The sequence below is a fragment of the Myodes glareolus genome, chromosome 19 (genome assembly GCF_982192425.1).
Source record: "Myodes glareolus chromosome 19, mMyoGla1.1, whole genome shotgun sequence".
NCBI classification, from domain to species: Eukaryota; Metazoa; Chordata; class Mammalia; order Rodentia; family Cricetidae; genus Myodes; species Myodes glareolus.
In genome coordinates, this window is record NC_142044.1 from 29,108,828 (window position 1) to 29,136,351 (window position 27,524).

General features: G+C 40.2%; 1 protein-coding gene across 5 annotated transcripts in view; it reads right to left on the reverse strand.

Annotated features, from left to right (window-relative positions):
• The window catches only part of Tmem71 (transmembrane protein 71), a 41,357-nt gene extending 22,803 nt beyond the window's left edge, over positions 1-18,554 (reverse strand). Inside the window, exons 1-5 of one of the 5 annotated variants that reach the window (XM_048457223.3) lie at positions 18,187-18,554; positions 16,733-16,815; positions 15,231-15,291; positions 10,558-10,770; positions 7,020-7,168 (exon numbers count right to left, since the gene is read on the reverse strand). In XM_048457223.3, coding sequence (XP_048313180.3) covers positions 7,020-7,168; positions 10,558-10,770; positions 15,231-15,291; positions 16,733-16,772 — 463 coding nt within the window. In that variant the 5' untranslated portion in view covers positions 16,773-16,815; positions 18,187-18,554. Of the gene's footprint in view, positions 1-7,019; positions 7,169-10,557; positions 10,771-15,230; positions 15,292-16,732; positions 16,816-17,968; positions 18,100-18,138 lie in introns of those variants that run through there. The other 4 variants (XM_048457222.3, XM_048457221.3, XM_048457219.3 and 1 more) reach the window with 4 other exon arrangements.
• Positions 18,555-27,524: the final 8,970 nt, after the last annotated feature.

The window sequence follows — 27,524 nt, forward strand, 5'->3', positions numbered from 1 at the left end:
AAGATTTCACAGAGGAGGCAGGGCTGAAGCGGAAAGCTGGAGGATAAGCAGGAATTCTACTAGAAGATGGTAGGAAGGTAATGGGCCAGGCACAGTGAGAGAAGATGAGAGGAAAGGGGAGGGGCAAAGCCAAGACATCAGTCTCAAGAGACAATATGGTAGGTTCCCAGTGAGCATATATGGCTAGATGGAAGAATGAGCTTGGTGAAGAAGACCTCAAGATGATTCTCACTGGATTTAGACAATATGATATTTTCAAAGCTTCCTGTCATGTTTGGTTTCTAAGACTATTAGGAATTTGGAGTCATTAATGAATGTCCAGAGTGAATGTGACTCAAGCCTCCTGGCTAAAACGCTCTAAGCAGTGAGCCCTTAGAGCTCCTGAATCCTCACTTGAACTGGAATGGGTTTGGGAATACTAAGCCACTTGGGGTCCCCCTATAGCAAGAGTTTTTTGTTTATGTGATATTTGTCTTCCCTGGGACTCCTTGATAACATCTGAAGACACTGTTGCTTATCATAACTGGGGATGAGTAGGCTATTTCTGTCATCTGTAAATAAAGGCTGTGCGTGCTATGAACATGCTTTAATGTACCGGGTGTCTGACACACAGATGCACAACCATCCCCTAAGGCCAGTTATACAAAGTTGGAGAATCCTGTCAAAGGGATAATAGACCAAGATTACAAAGAACTGTGAGTTTTAGAACTCTTCTAATCACCCTGAGGAGTGTTGTTAGTTGTTTGCCCTTACTCTTATCCAAATACCCTGTTCTCGGCCTTCATAAGACAATTCAGAACTTAAAATATCTTACAAAACTCGACTATGGAATATGTAATCCATGTGACCTTTTGATTAATGCCCACCTCCATCAGCGATTAGATTGAAAGCTTAATGAGGAACAAGTAACCTCATCTGCAGCAGAAAATGTAATCCGTACTTAGTTCATAACTCACCCTCAATTAAAAAAAGAAAAGTTGACTATGTCCATGAATGGGGAGATCATGTGAGGCTGAGAAATTGAGACAAGTACAAGGCTACAGTAACCACAGGCAGTGGGTCAGTGTTCACCCCTATGGATGCTGAGGCTGATGTGAAATAGAGGCTTCAAGAAGTCCAAGCCTGTGGCCTCACTCAATCTGTGGTCATCCATAGCCTAGATACGGAACCAATGATCTGGTACTTTTGGATGGTGGAGTCCCTGCCACACGTGCATATCCCTTCCTGCCATTCTCCCATTGCTTCTGGGCACTTGCCAAAGCAGTCTAAGGAAACATCTTTATTGGTTGCCATAGATAAAGAAAACAACAGGTAACCAGTAAGGATCACACAGTAGAGTTTGTCCTAGAACATGCTCACAGCAGCCCAGACACAATTGAAACTTGAGTGGCTGCCCACAGATGAATGCATAAAGAAAATGTGGCATGCGGATCTAATCGAATGTCACTCAGCCTTAAATAAGGAAGGTAATCCTGCCACTTGCAACAACATGAAAAGACCCGCATGACAGTTTGCTAAGATTATTGATTCAGTGCAAAGGGGCAGATACTGAGACTACTTCTATAAGGATCTAAATAGATAAACCTACAGAAGCAGAAAATTCAGTTATGGTTACCAGGGCTTCGAGAGTTAGGAGGTGAAGAAACACTGGGAGCATAGCATTTCCATTACATTAAGTGGATGACTTTTAAGGATGTGTGTGGCACAGTTAGGTGCCTGTATTTAACAATTTAAATTAAGAAGGTGGATTGTGTTACATGTTCTTAAAACACACCTACATCTGTGTGCAACACAGAGGACATAAAGTGCCTTAAAGAGTAGCTTTGTATGTCCGTTATGTTAATTATAGTGATAGCTAACAGGTGTCTGAATATAGTTAACTCATTGAGTTATACATAATAAATGTGTACATTCCTTTGTATGTCAATTACACCTCAGTAAAGCTGTTTAAAAAGAGAGAAAGAGACTGCTAGATGACCAAATCAAGATGGAAGTGAGAAAGGATCCAGGATATCCTGGCTGATCACACATTCCTGAAAGGCTAGTCTATGATCCCAGAACACAAGGCAGGCTCTATGGCAACCGAAAAAATACCCCCATGCTCTTTTTCAGGATTACCTGGTCTAACTTAGAGACTTAGCACTGATAGCTGAAATAAATAAAACAAATGGCTCTTATGAGGCATGTTGGCAACCCTACAGAGAACTTTTAAATGATGGCATTAAACACAGAAATCATAAAAATTCTTAATACTCAAAATGACCAAGGAGATATCTGTCTCTAAAAAGACATGATCTGCCCCAACTCAAACTTTTATTTGACTGATTTTTATCTTTTGCTAAATTTAATAATCAATGAATGGCTCTTAACACATCAAATATTTCAGAAAATATCTTTAGGTGTGTTATACTTGAAAGTATTAATTTTATGCTGTTTCACCTATTTTCTTTAAATTCAAGACAGATTGTATTTGTTTGAAAAAGACAAGTTTGTATACTGTATGCATTCCATGAACACTTTCGACACCATTTCACATTAAATAAGCATTCTCTTATTTTAGAGAGAAGCACAAAGCCACTGATAGACATAACCGTTGAGGACACATTCGGAAGGGGGCTTAGTCCTAGCTAGAGAAAAGCTCAGAACACAAGCTTGTGACTTGCCTGTCCTAGGGCCAACAGACGGGGCTATTGGAAGACCCTGTTGCCTTCAGTTCTCCCTATGCGAATTCTCTATTCTCTTTCCGGGGGACTCACAACTCTGGGAACACATTCCAAATTGCAGTGGGGGGTGGGGGAGGGGTCTTGGGAACTGCAAAATGCCAAGGCAAAAGAATGAATTGCTACTAATGAGGGAAGGTATCTGTGTGCAGCTGGGGAAGGGGTTAGAGGAGGACAAACCAAGTAGGCAAAATAGTCTCTCGTCTCAAAAATGAAGTATGAGAGAATCAGGGGAAATAGTGTTTGATTGCAGCCACCGCACAGAGAGAAAATAGCAAAACAATTTAATTTTGAATTCTTCTGGAGTCTTCTAACTAGGCTAGATTTCCAGAGAAAAATAAGTTGCTGAAAAATCAAGAGGCCTTGGGTAAAACCGGAAAACTAGACGTCTGAGGAAATTTGATTACAGCTGACAGCAGAGATGAGATGAGAGACTTTTCAAGTCTTGTGTGCACCCAGGTTGACTAATTACTGATTTTTGGAAGGGGTGGTTTGATTTGTTATATTTAGAAGATATTTGACAACCATGAGAATTTTAATAAGATACCTCATGCATGTGCAGCGCCACTGTGGTCCAACTGCTTTCAAGTTGTTTGGGCACGTTTAGAAGAACCAACTATGGATGCCAGATGCCAATTTCCAAACACGTGACAGTGGCCTTTGTAAAAAACCATTCCCCCATTCCCCAGTGCTGTGGTCGAAGTGTGAAATGTCTTCCATGAGCTCATGTGTTGGTCACCACCTGGTTTGAAAATGTGGCAATGTTCTTAGGAGGTGGAACTTTGCGAGAGGAAGTAGGTAATTCAAAGTAGGCCTCAAGGTTTTATAAACACAGCTGCACTTCCTCTTTGCTCTCTGCTTCCAGACCCATAGGCACAACTGGACTGGCTACCCCACTCTTCGCCATCACATCTTCCCTGCTGTGCTGGACTATATACCTTAAAACTGTGAGCCAGAATAAATCCTTCCTCCTCTAAATTGCTTCTTTTCCTGAATTTTGCCACAGAACAAAAAAAACAACCACCTAGACACGAGCTATAGTTACCAGGCACCATTTTTGTGTTCTTTGCTACCTTACAAAAACTGGCTTCTCTTGGTCATTTCCAGTTTTCTGCTGTCTCTTTTGTGCTTTTATTTTAAAGGAAACTCAATCATTTATAGTCACAGTGAGAAAGTAAACACACACACACACACACAGGAAAGTCTGTTAAATACTGAGCATCTTGATTGGCAAATAGGGGGCAGGAGAGATGGCTCAGCAATTAAGATCACTTGATGCTTTTCCATATGACCCTAGGTTGGTTCGCAGAATCGACATGGCAGCTCACAATCATTTGTAATTCCAGCCCAAGGTGTCCTTAGCCCTCGATTTTGGAGGATACTTAAAAACAATAAAAACAAATGTGTTGAGTAGAGCATCAGCCCCAAGCTCATTTGAAACTTTTTGTGAATTACTGCATTTCATCTTGACAGCAGCCCATATGGCATTATCTTTGTCATTATATTGATGAAGTGGAAAGTCAAGAAAGTTAATCAGTATGCCCAAGAACACACAAGTGGGAAGAGGTAGTTCCAGGACTTGAATTCAGGGGCACTTGACCCAAGAGACATGTCCTCTCATCACTCTGCCTTCCTGTCTATGAGAGCTGACACTGTCAGGTGTCTTTACACAGTGCTCCAAATGAAATACATCCATTTGTTAAACTCCCCTCACTTCCTCACAATCTCTTTTAATCATTACAAACCTGTCATATATATATATATATATATATATATATATATATATATATATATATATATATATATATATACAGCCCTTAACTCTTTTCCTTCTATTTCCTCTGCCTTGCCTTGGAATGCTTGTTGCCTTTCTTTACTTTTGAGCTCATGCCAGTGACTCTTTATCCAATCTTCACTTGCATGCTACTAGAAAAATAACTTTGAAAATCAAAGTCTGATGTTTCTTCATTCTGCTTATGATCCTTCAGAATTTTCTTGAATCATTCGATCAACTCTGTCTCCTCAATATGGCACAGAAGGTTCTTCAGGCCTCTACCATCTGTTTTTGCTAGTCCAACCCCCGAGTTCTGCCTCCTGTCTGTGTCCTGCTTAGATTTCCTTGTTATTGGAACTAGATTGTACTTGGTTTCATTAATCATTTGTTCCTATTATGTGACTGATTCTTCATTTGATGAGCTTTTATTCTCTTAAAATGAATCTAGCATTATACGCACCTTCATGTTTGCACTTGTGCAAGCGTGCGCGCGCGCGCGCGCACACACACACACACACACACACACACACACTAGATCTTTATATCATGTCAATTGGGAAATTTCTACTATCCATCCAGTTTTCTCTTTTTGGTAAAAGTACTTCATAATATTATCAAAACCAGGAAAAACATGGATAGATGGTACAAATTTGCATCCTCATTGTTTCCCCTTTAATTTTTCTCTGTGTAAGTCACAGTTTTTTTTAACATAATAAATAATATATTTTGCCTATTTCTTACAACAAAATATAGTGTTCATAAGAATCAGTAGCTTCATTGGCTTTGTTCAACACTATACTCAGGGAAAAGATAGTTTTAGCCTCCATTAGGAAAAAAACTCTTCCTAATTAAAGGGATGGTTTCTTGTAGAGTTCTCAACCTGAGACCACTCATTGAAATGATCCATTCTTGTAAACAATGGTGTATCTGGAGTGATCACAGTACAACATATGTAAAGGAAAAGGAAAGAAAGTGACACTGAAGATGGTACCAGAGGCATGGAATGGAGGTAAGAGCGGTTGTGACTTCAGCACGCCACTATGACATTTCACACTGTTTGCCCCAGTCTCTTTCTTCTCACTTTGTACTTGTTGCTAAAACTTAAGTCGATTCTGACTAAGACTCACAAGAAAGCCAAAGAGATTTATATGTGTTATGAAGGAAAAACTGTCCACAATTTATGCCTTGGAAAGTCCATAATCCCAACAATTTGGAAAGTGGAATAGAGCAGTCAACAATGTCATTCTGGCTTCTGATTGCCTAGTAAGCCATTCCTTTCTGAAGACCCTCTTGGGTGTTATTATACCTGAAACCCTTCTGGCCTTATCTAGGCTGAGCTCATGCTATCATTCTGGCTTATGCATTAGTTTTCTCACCACCATTCTCTCCATCTTCCAAACCCTGCTACAACACTTAAGGCCTTATACTGTAACAGTTTGCAAACCTATTTCCCTCCTTATCTGAGAAAGGAGTTTCCCAAGTTCTTTGTTGTGTCTTATTTAGCTTAGAACAAGTGCTCAGTACAGTGGTTTCCACAGGACATGTGTAAAGGATTTGATGAGTGAACAAGAGAATGGGCTTTGAGTTCTAACACTGTATTTATATATATGCACTTCGGTGCATGAACACATAAGCACATCTTTATGTTAGATATGTAATTTATATATGTGTGTATCATCTATTTCAACATAATACACACATTTCTGTATAGGCATATGATGTGGGATTCCCCTCTGTATGCTGTGAATACCATTGGTTAATAAAGAAACTGTCTTGGGCCTGCAGAGAGCAGAATAGAGGTAGGCAGGGAAAACTTAACTGAATGATGAGAGAAAGAAGGTGGAGTCAGGAGAAGCCATGTAGACCTGCCAGAGACAGACGCCAGGCAGAACCTTGCCGGTAAGCCACAGCCATATGGTGATACACAGATTAATAGAAATAGGTTCAATTAAGATGTAAGAGCTAGTCAATAAGAAGCTAGAGCTAATAGGCCAAGAAGTGATTTAATTAGTACAGTTTCTGTGTGGTTATTTCTGGGTAGGCGGGAATGAACAAGCAGCTTCATGCAACAGGCATATGCATGCATATACCATGTTTTAAAGTAAAGTCATTGAGACATAACAAAGTTGCTACCCCAGGATGTCAAAACTGAGATTTAAACCCTGATTCCAGGTCACTGTCTCCAATACAGGTCTTATGAATTTGCCTCCATTATCATTTCTCCACTTCTATTCCATGCATGTAAAGTCACACTGGAAATGGGCCAATGTTTTATGAGTATCAACATTCTGATGCAGATTTTACACTCTGACATTTTTTCATGATATGACCTTTGTATTTCAGTCATTGGGTACGTGGAAGCCATGTCAATGAAATTTTAAATTCTGGCATCATCCTCTCCGCCAAAATGATAGTCATCTCTAGACTATGCCTTGGGTTGGGACCATATGACTGTCCTTCATAAATGGCATTGCATCATGAAATGCAAAAGCTGAGATCACCATTTTCATTGCAATGGTACATACCAAAGCTTCTGATGCCCTCCAGCCAGATGTCCTCACTTGGAAGTGAATCAGCATCTCCAAAGATGCTTCCATGCAGCCAAGATTTAGAGGCTCTGAGGTCCAGGAGAGAAGAAAGAGAACGGTGGGTTCTCTTTTTCTTTCTAAATATTCTGGAAAGAAATGAAAGCAGTTGAGTAACAGTCACCTCAGGTTGAAAACTATCCACTGGAAATGTGTTGTAGCAGATCACTTCCTGTTTGCTCAGCCCCGAAATAATCACACAGAAACTATATTATTTAAACCACTGTTTGGAACATTAGCTCTAGTTTCTTATTGGCTAGCTCTTACATCTTAATTGAACCCATCTCCATAATCTGTGTATTGCCACATGGCTGTGGCTTACCAGTTAAAGTTCTGGCATCTGTCTCTGGCAGGACTACATGGCTTCTCTTTGACTCTGCCTTTTTTTCTCCCAGCATTCAGTTTAGCTTTCCCTTCCTAGCTAAGTTTTGCCCTGCTATAGGTCCAAAGCAGCTTCTTTATTCATTAATGGTAATCACAACATACAGAGGGGAATCCCACATCAAAAATGACTTGATGCACAGAGTAGGTCTACAACCCAAACCCATACACTCAATTCCTCAAAAGTTTTTTTTTTACAGGTTACTGTGTTTTGGGGTTGTGAATTTAAGTTCCCCCAAAGTAATACCTTAAACCATATATCCACTATAGAAAGGTTTGAATGTTACAGAGCCAGAGCATAAATACAAATTATCTTAGGCTCTCTTTAATCCATTTATAATTTATAGAAATTCATTGCCCATATCAGTTTGTGACTATCTCTGGAAACCCACTGCAATCTGTTGACATAAATAGCCACTAATCCACTGACCCAAAAGCTAAGAATGTAGTCTGATTGCGCCAAAGAACTATAGTAGAGTTCCTCACTTGGTTGTGACCCACTATCTGATGTTCCCACTAATGCATGAAAACTGTCTTGATTTATTGTGCTGGTTAATTTTATGTCAACTTGACACAAGTAAGCTAGAGTTATCGGAGAGGAAGGAATGTCAATTGAGAAAATGTCTCAAGTTTGGGCTATAAGCAAACCCATAAGAAATATTTTAAATTATTGATTTGGGAAGGTCCAGCCCATTGTAGGTGGTGCTACCTGTAGGATAGTTGTCCTGGATTCTATAAGAAAACAAGCTGAGCCAGCCAAGAGGAACAAGTCAGTAAGCAGCATCCCTCCATGGCTTCTCCATCAGCTTCTTCTTCCAGGTTCTTGTCCTGCCTCTTGTCCTGTTTCTTCGTCATGGTGCTTCATCACCATAGTAACTCTAACTGGGACTTTTATTATTCTCTTTTTCCCCCTTCACAAGTTGCTTTTCATCGTGGTGTTTCATCACAGCAATAGGAACCTTAACTGGGAATTTTATTATTCTCATTTTTTCTCTTACTGCAAAAATTTCATGAACTGGAATGTGAAATTTGAGGAAACCTAAATCTGTGTTCCTGAACCATGGTCAGCCTGTTTCTAGAATAAGTGATTTCTTATCCCCTTTGAGATGAGAATTAAGTTTTCATTTCAACAATTAAATACATACAACTGAAAGGATCTTGAAGTACTCAGAACAAAAGGACAGACCATCATCCAAACCAAGGGCGATCTGAATCCCAGCAAAAACTCACCAGCATTCACCTGAGGAGATGGATTGGTCATTAAAGAGCCATACTGGTGAAAAGTAGACCCATTTGGGGGTCCAGAGTTTTGGCATAATAATTATTGACATAAAACAACAGCTCTCTTCTCAAGATAGTTTATTTTGCAGCTGAGGATGAGTAATTGTGACTCAGGGATATGAAATTTGGGGTGCCTAAGTCTGTGTTCCTGTGACATGGTCACTCATATTTGGATATGTAGTAAACTATCTCTTATCCCTTTTGAGGTGAGAGCTGTGTTTATCACATAAACAGGTCCTTGAATATGTCAGCTTGTCAACGATACTGAGGTAAAGGTTAACCTAAGTATACAAAGTGGTTATGGTCTATGCTCTAGGAAGCTGACAGGGCACTGTAAATACACTGATGCCTCTAAGGAGCTCACCTGATGCAGGTTAGATAGTTATCACTGTTATTTCATTTCTGAGATTTGGAAAATGAGACCAAGAGAGGTTTTATGGTTTGGCTAAGGTCATCCAACCAGGAAATGACATAGCTTGGAAACAAATCTAATCAGTCTAACTGCACAGACAATGCTCCTAACCATCATATTATGTTGGAGATATGTGCTCTGAAGAACTATGCAGAAAATGCCCACAAAGAACTGGAATTGCCAGGATAATTGAGAATCAATAAAGCTTTCTGGAATAAGTGAACCATAAATTATATGAGACGATTGTTGAAAAATAAATGTCTTTCATATTGGATCATGGTAAAACGTGAAGATGGAAAGATAGTAAAAAGTCCTGCCTGTTTCCTAGGGAACCTGGGGTTGAATGTTAGTGTAAAAGAAACCACAGGAATGTGTCTTGGGAAAAGGGTGGGTAATGATGTAACTCAGTTTTTATTTCCAAACCACAAAGAATGATTTGGAGAATCAGGGAGATACTGAAAATTCATGACAGTATCACTTCTTGTCTACCAGTCTGGAATGTGTCAAGCCCTGTGCTGAACCCACTATGTTAGTGAGAAATGGAAAGGGCTGACCCAGAACCAAGTAACAAAGAGAGGAAATGGATGCTTTTATCATGGCAACATTCAGATGGGCATCTAGAATCAGTTTCAGAAGATGCATTTTGAAGTGGCTTTCCCATAGTGTAAAGGTAGGTTAGAGCAAGTCTCCATGGGTTTTATTTGTTTAATTTGTACTGTGTGTGTGTGTGTGTGTGTGTGTGTGTGTGTGTGTGTGTGTGTGTAGGCCAGGGGGCCTCCTTGAGTATCTTTCTCTATCACTCTCCATCCTATTGTTTGAGACAAGGTCTCTACTGAACCTGGAGCTTTCTGATTGGACTGGATTGTTCGGTCAATGAATTTCATGATTGTACTTGTCACTGCCTCTCCAGTTCTGGGATTACAGAATCACAGTGCTGTGACTGGTTTCTGTGTGGTGCTAGGGATCTGAGCTCATGTCCTTATGCAGTTGACTGACTGAGATATTCCCCAAGTCCTAAGCCCTAGTTATTCATGATTCTCAATTAGGATATTTTATCCTTCTTTCTTGTAGGAAGCCCCTTCCTTAAACTGTATCCACACCAAGATTCTTGCATTCTCCCAATTGTATCCGGGTTTCTCAGAATCCTTTGCCTGTGCCTTTCTTCATGGCTCTCCATTTCCTATTTTAACAGGCAATCTAAGTCTTTTAGAATTCAAAACTTCCACTCCAGCATGAGTATCACTTCATTTTACTTTCATTTGTTTTCATGTTGGCTTCCCCTGCTTCCAATTCCTCTTTTATTCCCATACTCTTGGGCAGCATTGAGCTGCTTATCAATGTGTGGATGGACAAACGTTGGGAAGAATGGCCTTAAGTTGCCTTTACACAGTGTTCTCTACTTACCTAACTAAGTTCTCCTTGTACATAACACTGGTATGGGAGGGGTTCAGAGTGATGTGGCCATCTGGGTCACAAAGGAAACTGTCCTCAGTCCAAATGTAGTAGCCATTGGTGAGGAGCCGGGGGCTTCTGCGACAGACATAGTGGGAGCCTGTCAGCGGGTCTACGGAGCAGCATTCAAATGAACTGTCTCCATCCAGGAAGCCACAATCAAAGCTGAAAAGGGAAAAAGAAAAGGTCCTTTAAGTCACTACCAAGTCCTTACAATCACACAAACACCATAGGACCATCTAGACACCATGAAGGAAATTTCATTCTTCACAATAAAGACTTCCAACTACTTCCTCAGCCCTTAGCAATGGTGCTCTTAACTTACAGGGCTTTGGACCACACAGCATTTAGTTCTTTCTATTTTGAATTTTGGTGACAACATTCTGGCCAGTCAGCTTCTTCACCTTATGAGGGATTTACTACACACTTGATATTAGTTCATTCTTGTGGAAATATCACCAAACAGCCTTTTCTGGATGTTGAAAACTCATCATTCCTTTCACTCAATACAGCTTGAATGTCATGTACCACATTGTCCTCTTGCCACTGTAATAGAGAAATTACAATTTCCTTTCTTTTAAATTTCCCACTTGAGAGATATCCAGCTCTTCAATGGCAGCCTCCATATCTTAGCCAAGTTCCTTCTTTACTGTACTAAAAGGTTTCCCTTTCATGTAATTCATCTTCCTATGACAGAAGGTGACTTCAATTTTTTATTATGATTGTTTTTTTTCCTCTGTTTTTTAGTTCAAGTATCCTCCTCTTCCTTGTGACAAACAAGGGCCCTTAGTTGTATCCATCCAGAAGAGAACGTGATTGTCACATCCCTACTTACAGAATACCTTTCTTAAATTACAAAATCCAAGACATTGGGTCCTTTTGTTTATCTACTTCCATCACCAACATACTGAAACAATTGTCAATTTCGAGTATTTTTTCCTATACCCTTAATATCATCCCTTCCAGATGTCTATGCCAACTTCCCCTTAGAATATCAGTATATAGTAGACTAAGGAGAAGAGAACTTGCATCTAATGAGAGCTAGGTTTTTACTTTGAGTTTTCATCATAATTATGCAAATTGTTTTTATTCTCCCTACAAGCTACTTTCCTGTGTATTTTCTGTACATCCTGTACAAAAATATGTACACTGAAGGTTATTTAAGACTCATAGAGTTTCATCAAAGATGAAATAAGTTCATGAACTGTTCTTAATACTGATGTCTTGCATATTCTAAATGTTCTAAACCAAACACGTTGACTACTATTTATATGTGTTGATGTTTTATGCTTTTGAATTTTGGGGGGATTCTAACTGTCTAATTTAACTTTTTGTTACTGTGTTAAACATTTGGACTAAAGGCAACTTGGGGATAAAAGAATTCATTTCATCTGACAGGTTACAGTCCAACCTCAAAGATTGACAAGGCAGGAACTTGAAGCAGAAACCTGAGCAAATAGAGCTTATTGTTTTACTTCCTCTAGTTTGCGAAACTAGTTTTCTTACATAGCCCAGGTCTACCTGTGTAGGGCTGGCACCACTCAAAAATGTAGCAAGTAAGAAAATGCCTCACAGGCATGGTCATAGGTCAATCCAAGTGAGGCAATTCTTTAGTTGAAGATAATTCTTCACAAGTGACTCTAAAGGTGTGTCAACTGTCAAGTTGAAGGTAAGTATGACACTAACTCTATCAATGTAATAGTCTTAATGTCTTTGTATAATTTCATTAAAATAGAAATGTAGGTAAAAGCTAATAAACTAGAAAGAAGACTGAGAGAAGATAAAAATGAGTGATGAAAAAGGATAGAGGGTAGGAGAAAGGACACACGGCACATGAAAGAGGAAAGCAGACCAGTGAAAGAATTTAGAGGAGGAGAAGGGAAAGCCTAGGTGATAGGAGTTCAGCCAATCACATTCTGTTTGTGGGGCGTGTCGCCCTTAGGTAAAACCTGGCGAGTGCTCTTCCTCTCTCTCTCTCTCTCTCTCTCTCTCTCTCTCTCTCTCTCTCTCTCTCTGTCTCTCTCTCTCTCTCTCTCTCTCTCTCTCTCTCTCTCTCTCTGTCTCTCTCTCTCTCTCTGTCTCTCTGTCTCTCTCTCTCTCTCTCTCTCTCTCTCTCTCTCTCTCTCAATCTCTCTCGCCTGGCTCCTGCGTCCGGATCGTTGGGACTCTGGTGTAAGTCTTCCTTCTGTTTATTAAAGCTGTGTATTTTGTATTAAGCTAGTCTGGTGGATCTTTTATTACCGATCTCACCGTGCCCCTTCACCTAGGGGTAACAATAGTGGGGAGAACAGAGGGAGGAGAATCACTGAAACACAGTCTGTTCAAAAAATGCCCCAATAATTTCTAATACTTTCCTGCTAATTAAAGACAACTTAAAGACTTACTGATGGTGCCAGCTTCTTACTTTAAATCACTGATGAAAATATTGAACAGAACAAGTAGAGAGATCTGAGACTTTGGAAATGCCAGAAATTATCTCTCTCCAGGGAGGCCTGGGCCACTTCATTTCAGCATCATTTTTGTTCATCATTTCCTCTTTTTGTACAAAAGAGGAAGACACCAGTAATAATAACAGACAATAATCGTCCAAGATCTTGATGCTTCTGAGTGAAAGGTGAGTTACAAATTTCTATTTATTTATTTATTTATTTATTTTGGCCTCCTTACCTATGTTTCCCTCTCCATACTGTTTATCTTCTCAAGAATCAATGGAGATATTCAAAATGCACTGGGCGCTTGGGAACTACAGAGCTTTGGACCTGCATTTCTAGCTGCCCTCTGAGGGTCAGTCTTTAACAATTATTATCAACCTCAGGTTTTTCTAATCCTGGGCATCCCTTCTTTCAAGAGTCCTTAAGTTTTTCTCTTCTTTCTTGACTGTTCATAAAAATGGAAACATTCTTGCTACATCAACATACTTGTAAAAGAGTGTCCTCGGTGATACCAAATCTTTTCAGTGGTTAGCAAAACTACCTCTAGGTCTTGACTCTCACTTGAATTAGACTAGAGCCATTCTAGAGGCTTATTGTCATTCAATAGGCTCTTTTCAATGGATTTCAGAAACCTACCTACACATACAACCAGCAACTCGCTTCATTTCCCTAACACCAAGTCCTTTCTTGTCTTGAGAGATAACTAAACAAGTCCTGGGAGAATTTTGATTTCTGGTGTTAATGAAGGGACAGACCCTACCATAGCCTTTAAAAAGTTTGTGTAGTTATTCATCTATTGTAGGTTGTAAGTCATGTCTCATCCCCTCTTTCTATATTTCCCACAGACATTTCTAACTTTTTCAATTTAAAAACCCATGAACAATTAACATATGAGCTTGTTGTTAATAATATACTAATTAATATAAATTATTTGTTGAATGATTGGAGAGATGGCTCAGAATTTAAGGGTACTGGCTGCTCTTTCAAAGATCCTGAGCTCAATGCCCAGCAACCACATGGCAGCTCATAACCATCTATAATGAAATTGGGTGTCCTCTTCTGGCCTGCAGGCATACATTCAGGCAGAATATTGTATATATAATAAATAAATAAATAAATCTTAAAAAGGAAACAGAAATTATTATTGAAGTTGCACCATGTATATAGCCCCCAATTTTTATTTGTTCTGCCCTTTGTAAATTTCTCTAAAAGGCAGGGATAATTAGTTATTTTACACAGCTTGCATACAGGGGAGTTAGGATAGAATTTTAGTTAAACCAACCCAACACAAATTCATATTTCTGCCTTATATCCTTGGCTGACTCATGTATCAGAAGACCTGATGTTTACAGGAAGGACAGATTCTAATATCAGTGTTAGATTCTTTTATCTTGCAAGTACATTTCAGAAAATGCTGGAGGAAACCTCAACTAAAGCCTATGGAAAGGAAAACAAAGATTCCATTGCAGAGTAGAAAAAAATGATGAAATCAACTAGTGTGAGCAGAATATGAAATATGGTCAGCTTGCTGGTAATAACTCTGACCCTTGTAAAATGAAGTGAGAAGACAAAAGTGGTTTGAATGGGAATGATCCCCATAGACTCACACATTTGAATGCTTGGTCTCCAGTTGGTAGAACTATTTGGGTAGGATTAGGAGGTGTGGCCTTGTTGGTGGAGATGTGCCACTGAGGATTGATTTTAAGGTTTAAAAAGAACATGCCTGTTTCTGTTAGTTCTTTCTTTATCTGCCTCTTTCTTCTGGATCGTACATAAGCTCTCAGTTACTGCTCCAGCACCATGCCTGCCTGATTACTACCATGGTCCCCTCTATGATGGTCATGAACTATAACACTATAATTGTAAGCATCCATAAATAATTTCTTCTATAAGTTGTCTTTGTCATCATGGTGCTTTATCATGGCAAAAGAAAGCAATTAAGACACCAGCATAAGAAACAAAAACCCAGTGATATCTAAGAATTCAATGTAGTTTTCCACCCAGTAAAGATATGATTGTACCTGCCTACATACTCACACTAAAAAGGAAAAACAAATCATTCTTAGAGGAGACAAGTTTTCAGTTGCTAATGCACAGGGCGGAAAATATATAGCCATGGTCCTTTTAAAGGAAGACAAAATAAAATGGGCATGAAGGAAGTTTGATTTGACAGAGAAAAGCCCTGTGGCATACCTTGGGAAAATGCATTTGGGGGACAGCTCTCCAGAATGTCCTCTGTGTGACCTGGTGGAATCTGTGTAAGGAAAAAAGAAAGAAATATTCAACATCTCACCAACATGTATGATCACGATTGGCAACAGTGGAGACCCATGAGCAGGTATGCCTAGATGTCCCAGTCTTAGCAAGAAGACAACAATGTACTAGAGCAGTGTGAAAAGCTAGTTCCAGGGAATCCACCAACTTGACACCTATTCCCTATGGGAAGCATAAAGCGGTCGAGAAATTTCTGTCTTCTGTCCTTTCTCACACTCCACAGTCCTTGAAATTTTTCTTTAAATCATGGCCACCAAACTGAATTTATGAATGGAAAAGAGAAAGAAGCTTGTGTGATGTTGTAAAAAAAAAAATCAAGATCCGTGACTCAATGTATTGGTTATTGCTGATTACTCCATAATCTGAGAAATTCAATCACTGGCCACCAGTTTTGTTATGTGTGCATTGTAGATTTCTACTATGGCAAACAGAAGGCGTCTGGGCGGAGTATAAAATTTTCATTTTGTGTGTGCAAATGTGTTTGCATGGTCTTCCTCTATTGCTCTTCACCTTTTTTGAGGCAAAGTCTCTATCTAGATCTCATCAATTCTCCTAGAATGTCTCCTATCAGTACCAGGATTACAGGTACCATCATCCATCATACCCAGTCCTTTCTGTGGGCTAGGTGAATCTGAATCCAGGTCTTCATGCTTGCGTGGTGAACACTTCACATCACAGTGCCACATCCCCAGCCCTGGGTTTGATTTTGTTTCTTTTAAATATAAGATTCTTAAAGGTATGAAGCCTGTGAGATTTTTATTAAAAAAAAGACTCAAATACAAACTCTGGTCTATGACAACGGGCTTCACCTGGAGGAGGGTTGCAGGTGATTAATAACCTAAGCTGTGCCACATAATTTTATAACAGGTACTGATGGTAGCAAGACTTCTAACAGCAGGGCTCAGTGAAACTTGGTTTCCTTACTGACAAATACTACTAAAAACAAATAAGGTAATTTAGACTTTCAGCTTGGACCTTTATTATGAGTAGAAAACTGTGGGTGTGAGAGAGGGAGAGAAAAGGGGTGTAGGCAGAAAAATAAGAGGAAGGAAGAAACTCAAAACCACTACCGTTTCAACAACGCCCTTATTTCGTGCAAGTAGCTATCAATCTTGCAGTATTTTTTTGTAGACAGTTTTGCATCTTAATTGTAGCCAGTAAACAGTCTCCTTTCACATTTATGCATAGGCATCTAAAAAAAACAGTGATTTTTTTTTTATCCTAAAAAGAAAAAAATGCCACATTTCTCTCAAGGAAAGAAATGAAGTCAAAATCATTGCCAAAGCACACACTGGCATTTAAGAAACACAAGCTACTGACAGATGGCTAATGGTCTAAGTATCAGCAAAATCAAAGCAAGGAAATTGCTAAGAGGACTCTAATCATTCAAAGATAATTGCACAGAGCAGTTTCACATTTACTTGCTACTGGTGTCGACATCAGTTGAGAGACTCGGTACATCTTGAGAAGGCCGCTTGTTCAAATTTCACAGATTTTTTTTTCTCTGCAAAAGACGTTAAAAAAAAGATGGACTATATATTAAAAATAGACAAATGATGCCAAAACAGATGGCATCTACTAATTGTACTAGTCAGATTTGTTTGCTGAAGTGATAGAGAGACGTAGGATTGAAGACAGCAGACCAGATTGTGGGACTTCAATGAGGTGGTGCCTGCTTCAAAGACTTCAAATTCTATTTTTCATTGTCTCATTGCATAAGGCAGAATATTCTGTAAATAAGGACCCCGTTTTGGGAGGAAAGCAATACTGACAAAGGTTGATTTGTCCTCCAGATTAAATAGTGTGCATTACTTAATTAAGAAATCTGAAAGCGTGGCTGGTTCTAGAGTCCTTGAAACAAACTCGTGTGTATTTAAAGCAGCCTGCAGAATGTAGATTCATTATCAAGTTGCAGAGAGTGCTTAGGGACCGGTGCCTGTCTTCTTTGCTCAACAACATGAACCATTGACAAGTGGCCATGGAGAAGCCTGGTGCTTTTTGTGGTGGCTATCAGTTTGAACATTCCTAAACAGCATAAGCTACCCTGAGCTACAAATAGCACACCACCACCCAGATTACAAAGCTCCGTTCCTGAAAGCATACATCTGAGCATACTATTTGTGTAAACTTTGATCAGTTACTTCTTATTACATAGTTTTATCTGCAGGTGGCGTGTGTGTGTGTGTGTGTGTGTGCGTGTGCGTGTGCGTGCGCGCGTGCTTGTGTGTGTGTAATCACTACCCTGGTAGTTTTGTAAGGTGAAAGTCATGTCTTTCATGATCCAGTAGCTCTGTCTATACTTTTAATAAACATGACAAGTAATAATTGACTGTTGCAACATAATACGTTAAATCAATCACATTAATTTTAAGACTCAAAATGGAACAGTTTAATGATGTATGTATGAACCATTCAAGGAATCATATACTCCAGCTCATAAGATCCCTTTAAAGAAGACAGGGGACATTTCTAGAATTCTCTAAAGGTTTCTAAACCAAAACACACATTTAAAAGAAAATCACTGATTTGAAAAATAAGATATTGCACAGAAACAAGCCTATTAGCATGTCCCTTGTCACTTCAGCATTGACAAATACAACAAGCATATATCCGGTGCAAATGACTCTATGCTAGTTTCACTTGAGCGGTAAGCTTACTTTTAAGCCACGACATTCTGCAGCAAAAAGCAAGGACAGTCTCACTGTTTGATCTTACAAAAGCGAGTAGCTGTGGACAGTGAGGACAACGCCAGTTAGTCAAGCCTTAGGAACTGAAAACAACTTGCATTAACAGCTCAAGAATTTTTCACGAAACAGACTCTGTCTACCAGTTCATCAAAGCAACGCATCTGTTCTGAAATAGAACTCGCTCATACATATTCCTCCACTGGGAGTCCCCAGGCTCTTCTTCCAACTGACAAACGACAGGATGGTTACTGAAATACGAAGCTTCCCCGTGGTTGGCAGTGCAGAAAGCTGGACCCAGCAGTCCTTCGGCTGAAAGCCCCGTTAGAATGCCAACAGGTGCAGAAGTTCCTTCACAAAGGGAATCCCTTCTCCCTTCTGGTGGAAACTGCCCGCATCCCCGCTACGTGGAGGCATCCACAACGCAGTTTAGTTCTTCGGTGACCTCTGGAGCTTTCAACTGTTTCCTAGAATAGAATAGCTTGTCATTCTTGGGAGAGTTAAGCCTCGCAGCCCTTGTTTACTTTCAAAATCAGCCTTCTGAACCAGACGCAGGGCAGCAGAGTGAGGTCATACTTCCTGTCATGATCGTATCAGTGGTGTTCACATGGTGGAACATGGTGAAGATAGCAAATCTCCTTGACCATGGTAGAACATGGACAACCCAGAGTCAGGTCAGCTGGATACCTTCTGGTCAACGAAGGTGCTTCTTAGAGATGCCGTGTCACGCCAGCATGTGTGAACGCGACAAAAACTTTTAATCAAGCAATTCTTCCTGTCTGTCATTTTCTGATCACATTTAATTATGGGTAGTATATAATTATGTTCTTGGTCCAATTAACCTAAATATGTGAAAGATAATATATCAAAGCTGTTAAATTCAGGAAGAAATAGGATTGTGTGATTTTCCTGAGAATTTGCACAGTACTAAACTGACAAGTCAAAAAAGTTTGATTTTTTTCAAAATATTCAATGGGTAGCAATCTTCATTTGCTTTTTATTAGGGTTCAAATCACTGTGCACTTCTGCACATATCAATGCTTTTTAAATCATTCCAGCAGCACTGAGCTAACGCTGAGTAGTAGAAAGAGCCTGGGATTCACCGTCTCACAGGCTAAGATTAAAACGGCCTACCATGTTAGCTATGGGACCTCAGACTTGTTACTTCGCTTCCTTGAGCTGCGAACTTCTCAAATTTAAATGTAATAACCTATACCCCCAAAGTTACCTTGGAAAATTAAATGAGGGGAAAGACGAGAGAAATAGCTGGGTAGCTGAGAAAAATGTAAGATACATTCCTTATTAGAGTTTATTAATTGACTTCTCTTTGGAGAGTTTGGTTGGGCAGTCTGTTGGGGAAGTTGGTGTCATCACTTCTTAGGAATCCTTACAGTACTGAGGTTTTGTTGATGCTGAGAGACGTCAGTATTATTTCACACACAGACCCCACCTCTGCTGTCTCTCCCTACAGCCCTCAGCTATCACCAGGGTTTTATGCTAACATTCCAACTGTCACTCGGCCTCCCTCCAATACATTATGCATACCACATACAGAATTATCTCACTATGAAAATCTGATGATGTCATTCCTTAAATTAAAACCTTCAAGGGCTAGTCTTTGCTACTTCCTTTCAAAATCATCCCTGTAGCCTCTGAAGTCCCATGAGGTCCAGCGTTGCCATAGTTTTAGCCTCATAGTGCACCCATTCTGTCGTCTAAAATCCAACCATCCTGACCTTAGCATTTGATCTTGTCCTGTTTTGCTTTCACCTTAGAGCCCTGGTAACATACCACCTTTGTCTCTCCATCTTGTTCCTAAGCAGCTCTTTCTTTCACCCCCTCTGACCCTCCCACATTGTGCTATAGAGTCCGTGGCTCTCTACATTGTCCTTAGGAATGTGCATTGTAGTTACAGGTAATGAACCACGAGCCTCTTGATGTACTATTTTCTGCTTTACTGTGAGTGTTGGGAGCATATAGCCTGTTTTTTCTTGTTATCCACCATCTTTACATTTATTTTCAGGTCCACTGCACATTAGGGACTTAAAAATATGTGAGTTGTGTGTTTACCATCCAAGTCAGTCTGAGCTTTTCAACACATATAGTACAGAATTTGATCACAGCCTGACATTGCTCTGCTGGTCATAGCTTGGGAAAGCTAATAACCCCTAAAGAGCTGTAGGGAAGTCATTTCATCACAGCAATTACTCCACAGTAAAAGACAAATATTTGAACCTTAGTTGTTCATGGTGATATGCTTTTACTTTAACAGGTGCTGGCTTTGCAATTGGTCACCATGACTAAGCTGAACGTTTCCCCAGAACTCTTTCCATTTCATTCTTTACCCACCAACTTGCACAGAAGGCAAAATGTATAAATGGAGTGGGAGCCTTGGTTGGCTATGAAAACGTCCACATCTGGTTAGTTTTGAATGTCAACTTGGCATAGCCAAGATTTAACTGAGACAGGAGTCTTAATTGAGGAATTGCCTGGATCTGATTGGCCTGTGGCCAAATCTTTGTGGGGATACCATATGGTTAGATCATATAAAAAGATCCAGCTCATTGTGGACAGCACCATTTCATGGACTACATAAGAACAGAGAAAGCTAACGGACAGCAAGCAAGCAAGGATTTTAGCTGCGGATGTAATGCAATGAGCTGCTTGAGTTACTGGCTTGACTTCTCCCAAATAATATCCTGCAGCCTGAAATTGTAGTCCATGCACACTCTTTCCTCCCCATGTCTCTAATTTGTCAGGCTATTTGTTACAACAACTAAACAATCCGTGTAGGTCAGACTCAGTTTCTATCTTACTCATGCATACCTGCATAGGACATTTGGATCTTTCTATGGGCTGAGCTCAAAGCTCCAGTCCCTACTAAGTCCTCGTCACCAGCTTCACAAAGCCTAGGAGAGAAGGAAGTATGGCTGTAAAGAAACAACATCAGATTTTCTTCAAAGCACCTGAGGTGTTGAGGGTTAGGACTGTCAGGTGAAAACAGGACAACACGGCTGTCAGTGACAGATCTGATGCGGGTTGATTCTTAAACATTTCAGTTTCCATGACTCTTCTCCCCTCCATGCAAATCTTGTGAACCTCATCAACTGTTGTTTGTCTTCCCATTCTGTACCGCTTATAAGAACATTAAATTTGACTCTCTAACAATAGTGTATACTTGTGTGAGGTTTGCTCCCTAGTTTACAATTGCATGACCCACATCACTGCTAATTATTCTCCGTCTCTGCTTCAACTGGATTAATATACCCTGTCCTGTGTTCGCTGTACAATAGCTACAGTCTAATGTGCTTTGGACCATTATAGTATTTTGTTTTTGTGGTACTGGGTATTGAACTTAAGAATTTACACATCCTAGGCAAGTACTCTACTTAGAGTTAGAGCCCTAGCCCTAGGCCACCTTTGTTTTAGTACCAAAGGCTGGAGAGTCAGTCCCATGATGGACATCTCCCTTTATTTAAAATCCTATTTTCAGAGAGGTCTCCTATTTTATTTCATGCGTATGAGTGTTTTGCCTGCATGAGTGCACCATGTGTATTCAGAGGCCTGCTGCTACATGGGTTCTGGGAAGTCAACACAGGTTCTCTGAAAGAGCCACAAGAGCTCTTAACTGATGATCCACCTCCCCGGCACAGACATCCTCATTTTAATGCAGAGTGAAAAGAGCAAGAGAGTTTACAGAAACACATAATGACTTGCAAAGCTCTTTTGTACAACAGGCGTTTGAAATTTCCACTCGCACGCTGTGCATGAGTTGAAGCAACCTGAACGGCCAAGTTCAATGTCTCCAAAGAGCCAAAAGTTAACTTTACCAAAGGAATCATCAGAGTCAGAGTAATGGACAAGACAAGAGCAGATAGCTGGAGGAGGAGGATATTGCTGAAATAATCTCTAATTTACTATAGTCCTAGGCTTTGGTCAGAGATCCACACATTCTCCACCCTTGACTTTCAAGCATGGCATATTCATTTCCCCCCAGGGGACATTCAAGATACAAATCCTTCATGATGACAGAATCCAAATCTAGACTCGCACAGTGACCTCTTCCCCAATGTGATCCCTTTTGATACGGAGGCCATGGAACAATCTTGGATTCTCTGTCCAACAAGAACCAAGCAGAATAAATTCCACCAAGACTCTAGAAAGAGGACTGATGGGATGGACAGGGCAAGATCATGGAACTCCGAGACTAGGAGGTCTGATGCTCCGATGCTATGAGAGCCCTGGATCCTGTGAGTGATCAATGTGCTCAGTACAGGGCATGTTCTAGCACTGCAGCCAGCACCTCAGGCAACCGGTCTGGGCTTCTGGTTCTGGATATTAAATGCTTTTATTTCCATATCACTCATCATCTACACCCAGTTAAGAAAATGAGCTTTCCATGGCCCTGCAAAATCCCCCCAACAGACTTCCTTCTTTGCAGAAGTTGGAAAATGAAAAGAAGCTCTGAGTCCATGGGTTCTTTCTCATAATCTTCTTGTACCTTAGCACCTCTTTGGTTATGTTTTACATCAAAAACACAGTTGGCATATTTCTTCTGTTTTATCTCATCACATTTCTTATGTTTGTATCACTACCTGTAGTTCATTTTAGACTTGTTTCTGTCTTTGTTCTTAATTGCTGACATGTTGGGCTTATGCCCAAATCTGTGACTTGCTTCTTGGATTTCCACCAAGTGTCCTAGGATTCATTCATGGACACAGTCTTAGTCACTGTTGACACAGTCTTAGTCACTATTCTTTTGCTATTGAAGAGACACCGTGATGAAGGCAACTTATATGAAAGAAAGAATTTAATGGGAGGTTTGCTTGCAGTTTCAGAGCCTTAGTTCATTGTCATCTTGGCGGGGAGCATGGCAGCAACATGGCACTGAAGCAGGAGTTGAGTGCTACATCCTCATCCTCAGGCTGAGAGCTGGTAACACTGGACCTCTCTTGGGCTGTGATAACCTCAAAGCCCATCTCCAGTGATGTCTTTCATCCAACACAGTCACCACTCCTAATCCTTGAAATTCTTTCATAGTGCCACTCCTTGGTGACTAAGTATTCAAATAAATGAGCTGGGGAGGCATTCGTATCCAAACAACCACAATGGCTTCAAAGTTTGCAGTTTTATGAAAACTAGGTAGATCATAATGACTGCCTAAACTGTCACCATATTGTAGGACAGGAATACCAACAAGGGTCTTCTACCTTGTGAGGATTGTGGAAGTAAGGATGGAGATTAAGCACATGAGTATAGGGAAGATGTGATAATGATACAGTTGGGGGTTATACAATAAGAAAAGGCAAATAAGAAAAATGGTCAGGGGGGAGTGGGGGGAGTGGGAGGGTGTTGGGAGGAGGGGCAGAGATGGAAACTTTTATAATTTAATAAACTTTGAAAAAAAAAGAAAAATGGTCAGGGTAGGTAGATTGCGAGGCACTTAAGGTGGTTTTAAACTGTAACCCCTGAATAAAAGCTATGATCTTTCTTGTCCAGATAGTGACACAATATGAATTCTTTAGTGGAGCCTTCTGAGTTTGGCAATCTATAATTTTTATGTGGTTAAACTCATTTCAGTACATTTAGTATTTGCTTTCGGATTAAATTTTGTCTGTATTTGTGCCTAATGAATCTTTCAGGGTTTATCTATTTCCCTGAAGCTTGAATTTCTTTGGAAAATTCATATTTGAAGAACATGAGTGTTTTAAAAAGAGAAAAGTAACAAGAGGGAGAAAGAGAGAGAGGGAGAGTAGATGAGGAATACCATCAGCTAGTTGCAAAACTCTAGTGTAAGTTCTTGTAAGCATGTTGATCTAGGAGGCAGCAATAGTTTCTGATTGTTCTCCATGATCCCCAGCAGAAAGCATGAGGGTGTATGTAAAATACCTAAATATTTCTCAGAAAATGTGTATTTTCATGAACATGTAATGAGTGGAGGTAGAGCTACCCCCTAGTAAAGGGATCACCGAGAACGGTGAGAGGACTAATGGGAAGCCTCTGGCATACGGATATTGTTTATTGTTTAGAAAGCATGTGAGTCTTGTTCTCATCAATTCAGTTCTCATTACAGCTCCATGAAACAGGTTTGCAATCCCCATTAACATGAAGAAAAACCAACCAGAGACATATCTGCTTTCTAAACTGCTGGCTCCATATCATACCTAACATAATTTCTGACCTTATTCCAAATCCCTGCCTCTGATACACTTTATTGGTTGAGATTGCTACTGAAACAAGCAATAGCATGGAACAAGCCAATAGATTTATTTTTTTTAACATTACAACTTTCTGTGATCTTTAAGATATGTCTAATCATAAAACAAGAAAAGCAAAGCAAAGGAGACTTGCCCTTATTAGGGTAAAGTTGTTTCTGTAGAATCTTTTGCCAAGTCACTAGAAAGGAAGTCCCAGTAGCTGACCACAGGGGATGTTGCCTCAGAATCTTATAAAGGGAAGCCAGCAAGCCAGGAGGGTAGCAATGCTGATGCTGACATACCCTCTGGGCTCATCCTCCCCTAACCCTTTCCACAGTGAATACCCTCCTCTATCTCAATGTCCAGCAATTACCTTGGGGATGTAGGACAAGAGGACAAACAGCAAGGCAAATTTCAAGTGGCCCAGTTTACATGACTGTGTGTTCCTTAATGCTAACCCTTGTATTCAATGCAAATGACCTATTAATTATTAAATACCTTATGGCCAGGAATTGGAGGCTGGAGATATGACTCAATAAGTCACAGCCCTTGCTCTACAAGTATAAAGACCCGAGTTTGAAATCCCAAGACCTACATCAAAGCCAGACTGCTTGTACAGGTGGATCTCCAAAGCTTCTGAGCTAACCAGCCAAACCAAACCTATGAGACTCTAGTTCAGTGTGACACCCTGTTTCAAGGTGGAAGGTAGAGAGCAGTATTTTTGGCTCTAGCTTCTACAGAAGGATGTTTAGGTCTATGGACTGGCAAAGCCATGTGAATTGACCCCCAACACACTCTTAAGCCTCGCACTGTTCTTGGAACATTGGGGATATTCAATGATTGCCTGTGTAAAAGAAATGGAAATAGAGTCAAAATTCTGTTGGTACTGACTCACACCTATGAAGAGCTATAAGGGACTACAGTTCGTAGGAGATGACTGGGGAGATGGCTCAGCAGTTAAGAGCACCTGTTGCTTATTCATAGGACCTTGGTTTATCTCCCAGCACCAACACAGCCGCTCACAACCATCTGTAATAGTAGTGCCAGGAAATTTTATGCCTTCTCTGATATTTGATGGTACCAAGCACACACACAGTGAAAAGACATAAATATAGACCAAACACTCTTATACTCATAAAATAAACTTAAAATAAATGACTGCATTTGGCATAGAACTGTTATGTGAAGGTTAAGTATCCTTCAAATCCTAGTTAAAAGTTGGGCCCCTTCTCTTCCTGCACCCTTTTCTGATCTCCCCAGGAAGAATGCATGGATTCCTACAATACCTTTACTTCATGATGTTTTATCTTTGGCCTCACATCATGTTTGTTTCTGTAGCCATCTTCCTTCGCAGAAAGTCACCTTAGTATAGAAACCTACTTTTTTTTTGCTTCCTACTCCCTTACTTTAAGTCACTCACATTTTAGCATTAGAGAAGGGAAAGTCTAATGCAAACAGAAACAAACACCCTGAAGACTGTGATGACCTACATATATACTTCCTAAATTCTCATATTAAAACGCTAATCCTCAATGTGATGGTGTCTAGAGGTGGGGCCATTGGGAATTACATGGGTCATGAAAGCAGGGCCTTCATGAATGATATTGGTGCTTTAGAAGAGACAGCAGAGATGACTTCTTGCCACACTGTGAAGAAACAATGAGAAGAGGGCCAACTGCAGACCAAAGACAGTTCCAAGAATCAAATTGGCTGGCATTTTTTTTTCTAGAACTTCCAAGTCTCTAGAATAGACATACACTTTGTGTGTTTAATCTGCCTCCTTTATGTGAGGCATAAGCTTTTAAGTGATTTAGTAAGTGAATGATGAAGGAATGAATGCAAACCCCGAGGCTGTCCATTGCATTGGAAGATGTCACCAGACTGAGCATGTTTCAAAGATAGAAGCTATCACCTAGAGACCTTGCTTTATCTCTTTCTGACCCAATTTATTTGCTTATTTATTTTTAAGGTACTGAGGGATGGAACACAGGGTAGGAAAGTATTCTTCAATTTCCACCATTGAGGGATGCCCCTGTCCTGATAATTTTGTATTCATTTTGTATATTTAAAATTATCTAATTCAAACAACTAAGGCAAATCATTTGTGCTTCATCTTATGGGACTTGTATACCTACGTCTGCAGCAAACAATAGTTGGTAGGTTTTTAAATCCCGAATTAAAAATTCAGTTAGTTAAATCAGAGAACACACTTATTGAAAGGGACGGTGTTGGTGGCTGTTGCTTTGTATGGCTGCTTTGTTCTGCTGCTCAGGTCCCATCCCTGAAGTTGCAACAATCCCCAACAATGTATCCCTAAGTTGTAGAGTGGCTGGAAAAGAGAACACTCAAGGACTCTGGAACCAGATCAGACCAGTCTCTCACTGGATTTGTCCTTCATCAGACTTGATTTTCTAATTTTGCGGACCAGGAAGTACATGCTCAGCTGTGGAGGATGGCTGTAAACTGTAATTTGGAGCTACAATTAGTCTACACCATTTGAGCTGAATATTAGTTATTTTTGTTGCCAGCTCTCATTTTTTTCCTTTCAGAGGAAGCATCCCTGATTTCCTTTAAAGTTCCCATGCACTTCCATCCCTCAGCTGGTAGGGTTTGGGACAGTTTTGACTTTTACATGCAGGATAGGGATTTGGATTTCTGTCAGATCAGGGCAAGCCACACTCACAGGTTCCACTCTTGAGTCAGAGTTGAACCTGATTTAGGTCAGTGAAAGAATGGCTTCTAAAACTTGTCTTTTTGCTCCAGAGTATTTCAACGAGAAAACTGAAGCTGTTGGGGACCAAAATATAGATGATAAGATTCAAGCCAGCCTCAGAAGTAGAGTGCAGGATGTTAGGTTAAACTGACCTCAAAGGAAGACAAATCCTTATCTCATACTAGTTCTCCAGTTTAGTAAGTTCTCTTTGTGCTTAAGACTGTTTCCATTTAATTTTCCTGTGGGGTGTGTGTGTGTGTGTGTGTGTGTGTGTGTGTGTGTGTGTGTGTGTGTGTGTTTTGTCCTCAGAAGCCACTGGAAGTTATGGGGTTTGCTTTAAGTTTCCAGTTTACTCCACATGCATAGAATCTCTCACTAAATCTTGAGTTAGACTGGCAGCCAGAGCTCCCAGTTACTCTCTTGTCTTTGCCACACAACATTGGAGTTACAGGCCTGAACATGGCCAAGACCAGATTTGTGGTTATTGTTGTTGTTGTTTATACAGGTGATTGGGATTTGAACTCATATCCTAATGTTTGCTCCGCAAGTTCTTGTGAACCAGGTCTTCTCCATTAATCACTAGCGAACAAACAAGTCCTCACCCCCTTCAGATCTGATA